We start from the raw sequence: 10,604 nt of genomic DNA, 5'->3' as shown, positions 1-10,604 counted from the left end.
CGTTGATATGTCAAACATGGTTCAGCATTTATACTGGGTTGGATGGGCGTGCACGCTAGAGATTAATGGTTTGTGATGAGAAAACATGGCAGCTTCGTTGAGCTGTTGATTCGCACACATGATGTGTTTCTGAGAGTGTTAGCTCAACTAACCCCGTTGCATAGGGGGAGATGTAAAAATTCATACAATCTGAACCCAGCAAAATAATAAAAAACGGGAGCTTAAGTAAGGTCTGATAAAGCATTACATAGTTGGTTGTCGAATAGCACAACAGCTCTAAACCTGGGTCGTCGTCTTAAATAGGCTTAGCGGTAAAGGGAGCCACCCTTGGTTACACTAAAATAGTTAGAACTTGCATAGTGCTATTAATAAAGGAGTGCCCTAGAATACCTATGGAAATTACTTAGCTAACACAACCATCAACAGCAGAACAGTTAGCATGATGTTCACTGCAGCCATAAGAACGACAACTGCAGCTAGGCCTTGTGCTCCATAAGCTGCTCCGACTCCGGCAGCAGGCCTTCCAGCGTCAGCTATCATATTGTTGCCCGCCGGGGGAAGCTGCTGCATCGGAGCCTGGATCTGAGGCTGCGTCTGCGGCTGCATCTGCGGCTGCAATTGCGCCTGGATCTGGGGCTGGATGGCAGCAGGAACCATCTGAGAAGGACCATTGCCCTGCTGGGGCGCAAATCCAAACCCGGGTGGGTGCCATCCGGCCTGGTGCTGCACAGCCAGGATCTGCTCATGAGTCATCCTCATGCAGTACGCACGCTGGAACTCGAAGAAACGGCACTGCCTTGACTGAAAGAACATGGAAGGGACGACAAGTTCGCATGAGAACGTGAAAAGGGTCGAAATGTGTGCGAAAAGTTGATTCAATAAGGAAAATCTCGCAAGATCGGATCAAAAAGTACTTACATCGTAGCGAATGCACTTGTAGAATCGATGCCCAACGTTGTTCCCACTCCTTGCGACGGCTGTCACTAACTCGTGGCCGCAGAGTGGACATGCCATCAGGGGTAGCAGCCAGTCCGCCGGGACGAGGAGAGATGATGAAGATGAAGCGGACATGTCGCCGGAGACGAGGACGGAGGAGGATATGGGAGAGCAAAAGAGATGTTGGAGGGAGATGGGGAAGTTAATGAGAGCGATGGGCAGATGGGCTGTGAGCATGGGAATGCATTTTATGTTTGCAGTCGTGTTGACGCCGTCGATAGGAGAAGTTAGCCCATACGGCTCATGGTGGCTCAGATAAAGTGGCGAGCCATCAATGGTATAGCTGTCCCAGGACGACGTTAGCACAGATAAGAAAACGAGCCCTCGAGCCTCTCTCTGTCCCGCAACGGCAGCGAAACGCTCTGTCGCAATAAATGCTTACGGTGCTCCACTCCAGAGAAAGAGACATACGACAGAAAATACCGACAGACGCACAAATCCTAATGCAAACCGATCGGTGTGGATTGCGGGATCAGCTGAGCCCGAGCACAGAAGCAGATTTTCGCTTATTCCTGACAATCTCATAATTAGATCTCGTTGAAGACAACCATCATGTTCAGTTCGTCTAGTGCACTGTTCCTGATGGTGATTAGCAACGCTCTGTCAATGCTAGGTAGTTCTCCTCCAGGAATTCCTCCCAGAAATCCTTGTTGAAAAGCGATACGACCATCTGCTACTGTCTTGTACGCGGCAGTGCTTACAATCCATCCCCCAAGGCATATTCCTGCCATGCCTACCGTCGGGGTGGTCCGCAAGCTGGAGGCTACCTTAAAAGGGCATCCACATGATGACAACTTGGTAGCTAATATCACTTTCGAAACTAACCAAAAAGAATGAAGAAATAAAAATGAGCAAGTTGTGTAGATAGAATGATGAAGATGACAAAACTAAGGTCATAGACAAAACTGATGCGAAATCAAATGTTTAACAAATACAAAAGTTGCAATGAAGATGACTGAGGACAAACTAAGGTCATAGACAAATCTGATCATGCCAGTTTTTACTTGGTGAAGGGGTTGCACTAAATATTAGTTATCTAACAGCAAAAGAATGATCAATATCAAGATAATGAACATGGATGGAACTGAAGAATAATTAAATCTACAGCAGGAATGATAACTGAAGACTAAGGGATGAAAGACAGAGATAACTAAAAGGAATGAGTAAGAGTGGAAAACAAAAAATTAAGGACTAATTCTACCAATACAATGTCTCAAGACTGACGACAACTAACACAAAGAAAATCTGAATCACAAAAAATGAGACACTGATAACTGAAACACAAGACTGAGAAGTGACTGGAAAATAATAATTTGATATGAATGAAGAATGAGAAGACTAGAAAAACAAGAATAAGAGAAACACTGATATGATAACTGAAGGAACTGATACTTATGATAACTAGCCTACCTAATAATGACCGATGAAAGAAACTATGATCACTGAATGATAAAATGAATAAATAAGATAAACAATTATAAAATGAACTGAAATGATACTAAAAAAACAAAACAATGAAGGAGGTCTGGACACTTATACTAAACAATGGAGACAAGCTTAAAACTGAAGTTCTGGTAACTGACCGAACACTTATACTAAATAATGAATACTAACACTGAAAATGAAATAATGAACATTGAACAATTTAACAGAAGGTCTCACACTTGTACTGAGGACTAAGGACTAAAATCACAAACCATCTTCTATTTTGTGGTACCATACAAAAAAAGAGTGGCTAAAAACATAGTTGTCATTATATTAGTCCAGGGGGAATTACTTGCCACTCCTCAACCAAGACAAAGCAAAAAACACTTGAGCCATGTAAACATGGCGATATATACTGAACCAGAACATATAGAGAGGACTCTACAAATCAATGAATCACTAGTTGCTGAACACACATGTACAATGACCGTTTTGCTGAATTAATCAAGTGCATGAACTAAATGGAGAATTAGAGAATACTAAATGCACATATTCAGGGCCAGTTAAAAATTGAACTAAATCAACCACATGAACTGATCGAGAGTAGCAGATACTGATCGAGAGTAGCAGATACTGAACGCAAAAAATTCAGGGAAATTACAAAACATAATCGAGCGGAATGAATCTGAGACCACCCTCCCCGACGCACCCGCCCAAGCTGGCACAACCTATAACCAGAGGTGGAAAGCAGGAAGTAGAAAATCACACACAACAATACCTACCGCTCGAGCGGTGCCGATGACTACCACCTCCACACACCCCACAACGGCTGCTGGCTGATGGCGAGCCCGACGGGACAGCTCCGCTGAGCTCCTCTCCATACCTGCATCTCTGCTTCCCCCCACCGTTGTAGGGAACAAACCCTCACGAATACAAGCGCTGCTTGCGAGCGCCTCGCCACGCGCCATGGACCTCCACAAGCTGCTCCTTGTTAAAGAAACTGAAACCTGAAGAACTTGGGTACAAATACTACACTGCTAAAACTTAAACCTGAATAGTTCGGGTACAAATATTGAATCCTGCACTGGGTTGCAGATACTACACTTGGTCCTTGATGCCCGTGTATAGCTAAGATGAACTTCCAACTATCAGTTCTGGAAAGAAGAGAGACTGGAGACAGCAAAACAAAAAAAAAAGACTGAAGAAACACTAGAGTGAACTGAAGATACTCATAATAATATTATATGATTGAATGAACAACTGAACAATGATGCATGCTCTCTGAACATTGACTGATGAGTCAACTCTCTGAACATTGGCTGATACTACTAATGAACATGATACAGAATTTAGGCTAGCAGAAGATGTGAAGATGATCTGAGCAATTACTAAAACTGAAATACTGAAACTGAAGAGAGAACACACAGTATTCAACTAAATGAAACATTAATGAAATGAGAACCAAAGATTTTGGAAGCTCCATTTCAGAGTGACTGAAAAATGAACAAATGGAAGCTAAAATAACTGTGTGAAGAATGATATATAACTAAAATCTCAGGACTGAATGACTAAAGAATGATGTAAGCTTGAAGAATGAGAAACATAAGAGCTGAGAGCACTTCGCATATACAAAACTGATGAATTATTGTGATAAATGAGTGAATCAACTACAGACTGAAATTTCAGGAGCGTTCCTGATGAACTAAGCCATCAAAAATATTCCTGGCCAAAAGAACAACTAACTGAGCGACACCTGCGACGAGCTCTATGACCGGCGACCATGACGATGAACTGAATCGAACGCGGGGAGAGGCATATCACATCGAGCAACACAGGGACAAATTGGGAAGAGCGATAACAGCAGGGAAACCGGGGGAAAAGTACCTTGCCCCCCACCGCCTCCGGCGACTACTACCTCCCCCATCGACGGGCGCTGGTGGCGAGCACGACGGGAGAGCTACTATCCGCCGAGCTCCTCTCCAGACCAACATCTCCCGTACTTGTGGCCGTCCCTGTGAAGTACACCTCCCGCATTCAAGCGCTCCTTGCTGGGGACCCGCCGCGCCCCAGCTCCGACTGGCCGACCTGCCGCTAATCACCGGCGAGGAGCCCCACCTTCCCTCCGCCGTCTCCGCCCCTCCTCCAATCCCCTCCTCAGACAAGACAAAAGCGGCCGCCCCCCAACGACTAAACAGAAAACAGCGACAGGACGACCCGGTACGCGGAGGCTGAGGACAAACCAACGGGCGGAGATTCGTGTGGATCCGACGGACAGAAAAACGGCCTGAGCCGAATTTGAAAAAAGACGTCTGAAAAATAGTAAAACTGTTTGTTTTTCTTTCCTTACAAGGAATCTCGTGTAGGGTTTGGAACTTGCAAACGAGCCCAGCTCAAGTCCGTTTCTATTTTCACCTTAAAAGATCTGCCGTCCATGTTATAAAGCTACACCCCTCCTCTCGATCGGCCGCCACCAGCACACCTCCAGGAGGAGCTCCCAGCCGGCGATCATGGCTGAGGAGGCAGCAGCCGGAGGAGCGATGCCTTTCCTCCCAGATGAGATCATCATCTGGGAGATCCTCGTCCACCTGGACCAGAAAACTCTCTTCCGCTGCCGCGCCGTCCGCCGGACCTAGCGCCACGCCACCTCCACCCGCCGCTTCCTCATGGCGCACCATGCCCGCTAGCCCCCCCTCCCCATCTTCCCCGACGACAGCTTCGGCATCAAGTACAATAGTATCCTCGATTCCTCGCCTTCGACCACCGGGCCGCCGCCGACGCCCAGCTCCACACCGTCGCCCGGTTTGACAAGGGCTTCGATCTCGAGGCCTCCTGCGACGGCCTCCTCGTCCTCTCCGAGTTCAACCACCCGACTCTCTCTCGAACCTTCTCCGTCTGCAACCCGGCCATGCGTGAGCATGCCAACCTCAGGCTGCCGCCATGGGACATCATCAAGACCTTGGGGATGTACCTGCACCGGCCTACCGGCGAGTACCGCCTCTTACTGCAGCGGAGGAGCTTCATCAAGGGCTTACCCAAACACCAAACTTGCTGCTATATCCTTTCGTTGGGCTCCGTCGACCAGTCGCCGAGGTCCATCGCGTGGCCGGAAACATTGTCGGCGTACCTCCTCAACTTACCTGCCAGGCTGCATGATAGCCTGCACTGGCATCCGAAGCATGATCAGAGTGACAGCGAACCAGTGGTAATAGTGTTCGACACCATTGCGGAGTCGTTCCGAACGATGCGTGCTCCGTTTGTTCCCACCAACTCGTATATCTTCGAGATGGGTGACACGCTTGGCTTCTACAGCCAAAGCATTGCCACGAAATATGTTGATATATGGGTGTTGCAAAACTACGACACCGAGGTTTGGGAATTAAAGTACCGAGTCAAATTGCCGGTTGCGGAAATCAGGCGGAAGTTTGAAGGTTGTGACGGCTATTGGAATGTGGACGTTGTTTCGGTGGATGGTGGTGTGCGCTTGTTGATCGGTGGTTATGGGTGGCTGCTTCATGTTGATTGTGATGGCAAATTGATTGCCAGTTTCCGTCGTGGTCGCCAAAGCTTCTGTGCGCCTGGAGCTCGGCTCAAGCAGAGTCTTATTCAACACACCTTCTTTCCGGCTCTAGATGGTTATGCTATGAACGCTTCGCCTTTCATCTAACGCCTGGTAAGTGAGGCAGTTCTTCTTCAAGGCCTAGATGTTGTATATCAGTATCTATGAATTGGATCGAGTAGTCCTGCTGGCCTCCTCTTCCTTTTGCATTGATGCATACAAATATTGATAGGAGACTAACTGTTATGTGCTTCCACGAATTATATGCTTGTCATATGGTATCGTTTGGGCTGAAACGAGTAATGCTGTGTTGATGCTAAAATTACAAAGTAATTTTGCTCTGCTTTTGAAATATGTGCCGACTGAACCGACTCATGTGTGTATTTTCTTGGTCTGAGGTATTGATTTTGCTTTATTTTAATTAACTAGTGGTTTACTAGTACCAAATCTGTTAGCAATCTATATGCCTCATGTCATTATTTCCTGAACTGAAGAACTGAATTTTCCTTCTTTTTTTAATCTAATATAGTCTTCCTACTAGTCAATATTTAGGGTGTTTTATGTTTCTACCCCTTTGTCGACGCAATGGGCTTTGATATACTCCCAGCTGCTGTTGCTGGTCATGGCCAAGGACACGATGGTGTACTTTGATCTGTTGTAAGCCTCCATGGTACGTAGTAGTTTCTCAAGAAATGCATCAGGAACCTCCATCTGTACACCGAAATAATCATCAAGGTGGACAGAGTGCCCAACTGCCGGTTCTTCTTCTTGTGCCTCCAGTATCAAGTTGCTGCATATTTCCTTTTTCCTCGTATATGGCTGCGATTGATCAATGGCCAACCAAAAGTACGTACCAAGCAATGTGTTTCCTCAAGTAATGATATTCAGTTGATAGTTTACCCGAGAACGGCTTTCGCCCTGGTTTTGTAATAATGGTAAATGTTGACCCTTGACCTTTTGTCTCGTCAAAATAATTGCTCGTGGAGAATAGATTTTTAGCACCCGGGGGCCTAGGCACCCCGTTATCTCACCGTTGGCCCAGAATCCAGCTCATAGTGATATGTGCCATATACTGTAGCGAGTAAACTATTAGCAGGCCTACTGTTTGCTAAATGGAGGCGGTCGGTTGTAAATCAAATGGTGCTAGGCCTAGTATGTCACGGTGCCTATAGGTTTGATTCCCCAGTAACCGAGACCTGGACATGACATTTCACCGTTCTTTATTGGATCATTTCAAGACTGCTCCCTAGAGGCTGACCTTCAAAGCACATTAACAAACTAGTACAACTCAGTGAGATAATGGGGTCAAATTCTCAATTATCAAGATACCAAGATTTAACATATCAACTAATTTTCACAAGTTCTCATTTAAATTTTAGCCACCAAAAACTAATTAAATTTGATTAGGCTAACACCACTCCATACTCAAAGTACTCGGCTTCTATTTGATACCCAGATGTGTTTGAACAGTGCACTGATGGATGTTTGAATAATATTTATTAAGCTAGCATCTTTCTGTCTCATCATGGCGTGAAAACAGCTAATCTGGCCCCCACTCTCCCATCAACCGGCATGGTCAGGTCATACTTTCTATATGTTGTCACTTCACCCGTCTACTGGACCGAGTAGACCTATACTAGCATACCTAGTCCTCTCAGGTCTATCTCTGCATGCTGCATGCTACATCCTCTCACCCGTCGCTGTTTGTCTGTTTAACAAAAGCGGTTAATTAATCTGGACCTACAAATTGTCTGCAACTGGACAGTAGGTAGCACGAATCATGAAACCGCTGTACGACCAGGATAAGAGGGTGCCGGGGCTACCGGGTGCTGTCGCACCTTTCCGTTCTTCCATGATGCCATTTCGATTTTTAGTTTCAGTAGCAGTAGTTTCCTGTTGAAAAAGTACACCTGCCATTAAGGTTTCTTGTGCAGACTTTCAGTTGCTAGTTACGGAGTAGTTGGAATCCTTGTACCTAATTATTATAGTCAAACTATCTAACAACCTCCCTATCTTTTGTCAAACTATCATGGTGCTTAATATAGACGCCAAATCGCCAATGGAGTATATCCAACAGTTCTGGGCGATCCAGGCTGGACATTGGATTCTCATCTGCACAAGTGCATGAATGAATGATGCATGTGCCCTCTTTATTTGTTTCTTTTGTTCTCTTTGGCTTTTGTGGACTAACTTGGGCACCCTGCCTGAAGATGTTTCTATTGATATATGCTGTGCCACCAGGAGAACAGCTGAAGCAGTGCATCGGAGGCGTGCGAGTGATAATTTTTCAGCGGGACAACGGATGAACTAGTCGATCTTCTGACCAGCTGGTGCTGGTGTGTTCCTGATGCCAATGTTACTCATGTTCTTCTTAGTTTGTTTTCTCACTTCACATCGTTCGTTGCCAGGAGTTTCAAGTGATACTTATTCTTGTAGATCTCAAAGGCAATTGCTCGAGTCATCACCAGGAAGTGGGCCTTATTATACTTGAAGCTGCTTTTGCTAGCCATGGGCCATGGCCAAGGACACGATGGCGTACGTTGATTTGTTCTAACTCCTCAATTGTGGTAGTCTCTTGAGGAGTAATTTACCTAAAACCACCACACTTGGGGCTAGGGTAACAGGTCAGTACCAGATTTGAGCCATATCACAAAAAACCACCAACTCTGAGACTAACCGGTAACACGGAGCACCGACGGGCCGATTTGGCCGCGTAAACAGCGAAACCGACAGGTGGGACCCACCTGTCGGGTCTACGTGGCGCGGGCTGACGGACGCCGTTAGACGGAGGGTGACGGCCGTTTCCGCGCCCGTGTATTAGTTGGCCGCGCGGGTCGCTGGTCGGACTAGACCGCACCAGAGCACATCCGACCGCTCTGTCTCGACCTCGACGACCGCCGGCGCCGCCACCGTCGTCTCGCCGCCGTCCGCCGCTCCGCCATGGTTTCCTGGAGCGAGGGGTCAAGCTCTTCGTCTTCGGACAACGAGTCAGTGACTAGCTAGGTACGTTCATTTGGGGATTCCAGCATTTAGGGTTAGGGTTAGGGTTCTTGAGTTGGGGATTTCTTACCAACTCGCTGATTTGTTCAATCTCTTGGGTTTTTAGCTTCCTAGGACTACCCCATGCTATGAATGGAGTGGCATTGCTCATGAGCTCTCCTCTCGCTGTCTGCATCGAGAGCCTTGCCTCAGGCTAGTAGCATTTCAATCTACTGACACTGGCCGATGTTTTCTTGCTTGTGCTCAGCAGAAGGTATGTTGCTTAGTACAGTTAATCATAGTTAGTTTCTGCTCCATTCAATTGCCACAAGGGAATTTTGCTCTGCTGCTTATTAGTGTAAAGAATTATCACTGCCCACAGTTGGATATAATTTGGTGGTTATGCTCTGACAGTAGGAAATGATGCTTTGGCAGTAGGAAATTATGCTCTGCCAGTGTAATTTGCTCCAAATAATTTAGTAGTGTACAAATTGTTAATGCCAGTAGGAAATTATGCTATATTAAATAATTTGGTGGACATAATATAGTTGTTTTTATAATTATTGACAACATATATTTAGGTAATATGCTGTTAAAATTGGCAATAATTTCTTATTGACAGCACATATTAATTTCATAGGCTTCATAATTGTTTCTGCTCTTAAATGATCACAGTTTCTTATTGAGAACATCTCTTTTGTAGTATGATTGACAATATTTTTTCTGAATTTTAGCCTGAACTAAAATGCAACTATCTGGAGTGGATAGACCCTGAGTGGTCAGTGGCTTTGCAGTTCTGCCTAACTGAATTGTGGAGCATGTATGACAAAGAAAACGAGGACAGGGTGAGAGACAATGTTAAGCTTGGTGACCACAATTTCAAATTTGTTGGAGAAAAGAGGAAGATGGAGGAAGGGCTGAGATTTTTCAAACTTGATTTTGCAAAGATGGTGGCTGACAAGGAGGAGGCTATTACTCAGCTGGGCAATGCTAGGTTGGCTCCTAGTGATCTGAAAGAGGAGATGGAGAAGAAGCTGGCAGACCATGGTAGCACAAATCTACATCACTTACTCAGGGCAAAGGCAGAGAAGGAGAGGGACAAGCTTGTGGTAGAGAGAGACCAAGTGCTCACAGAGAGAGACCAACTAAAGGAAGAGAAGAAAAAGCTGGAGTACATCATTTCTGATTTGCTGAAACAGAAGCATGGCTACAAGGACAAGATCAAGAAGTTGAAGGATATATGTGATGAATTTTAATTATGTAATGTGGTATTGTACCGGTGTATTTGTGCTCTGTTGCACTGAATAATCAAACCTAACTAGAAGTGCACTGCACTGTTTGAATGGTTAAATTTGTACTGAATTATGCAGTTTATCTGTAAGTCTAGAATTTGAACTTATGGCATGAATTTGTACTTAATTTGCAGTACTCTCTCTTGTATTATATTGAGTACTCTATTATATTTATATCACTCCAGGTGAAACTAGTGTGATAGTCAAATTATTGTGCACAACATAATTTGACATACTAGTAACTTATGGCATGAGTATACCAGGAACTTATGGCATTATTATTATGCACAGAATGTGATGATCAGGGAGAGCAAACAACATAGCAGTACAGAGTAAATATAGCAGTGCAAGCACAG

General features: G+C 45.3%; 1 protein-coding gene across 3 annotated transcripts; it reads right to left on the bottom strand.

Annotated features, from left to right (window-relative positions):
* Positions 1-221: 221 nt before the first annotated feature.
* Positions 222-4,594, bottom strand: LOC123080500 (uncharacterized). Of its 3 annotated transcripts, none has more exons than XM_044503429.1 (4): positions 4,306-4,594; positions 3,489-3,591; positions 919-3,402; positions 222-801 (listed from the first exon to the last, which is right to left on the bottom strand). In XM_044503429.1, the coding sequence occupies exons 3-4, from the start codon at positions 1,171-1,173 to the stop codon at positions 400-402; spliced, it is 657 nt and encodes a 218-aa protein (XP_044359364.1). In that variant the 5' UTR covers positions 1,174-3,402; positions 3,489-3,591; positions 4,306-4,594; the 3' UTR covers positions 222-399. The 3 variants fall into 3 exon arrangements, with proteins under 3 accessions (XP_044359364.1, XP_044359366.1, XP_044359363.1); XM_044503431.1 differs by having other exon boundaries at positions 3,489-3,549; XM_044503428.1 differs by having other exon boundaries at positions 919-3,591.
* Between the last annotated feature and the right edge of the window lie 6,010 nt (positions 4,595-10,604).

This window comes from Triticum aestivum, chromosome 3D (genome assembly GCF_018294505.1).
Source record: "Triticum aestivum cultivar Chinese Spring chromosome 3D, IWGSC CS RefSeq v2.1, whole genome shotgun sequence".
In the NCBI taxonomy this organism is placed as follows: domain Eukaryota; kingdom Viridiplantae; phylum Streptophyta; class Magnoliopsida; order Poales; family Poaceae; genus Triticum; species Triticum aestivum.
This window is presented reverse-complemented; position numbering and strand designations above follow the sequence as displayed.

What these genes read in the sequence shown, in the direction of transcription:
- LOC123080500 (XM_044503428.1), bottom strand. Translation starts at nt 1,173, where the DNA reads ATGCTCACAGCCCATCTGCCCATCGCTCTCATTAACTTCCCCATCTCC. An exon ending in ACAAGTGCATTCGCTACGAT is followed by an intron (nt 802 to 918) that starts GTAAGTACTTTT and finishes ATGTTCTTTCAG; the next exon opens with TCAAGGCAGTGCCGTTTCTT.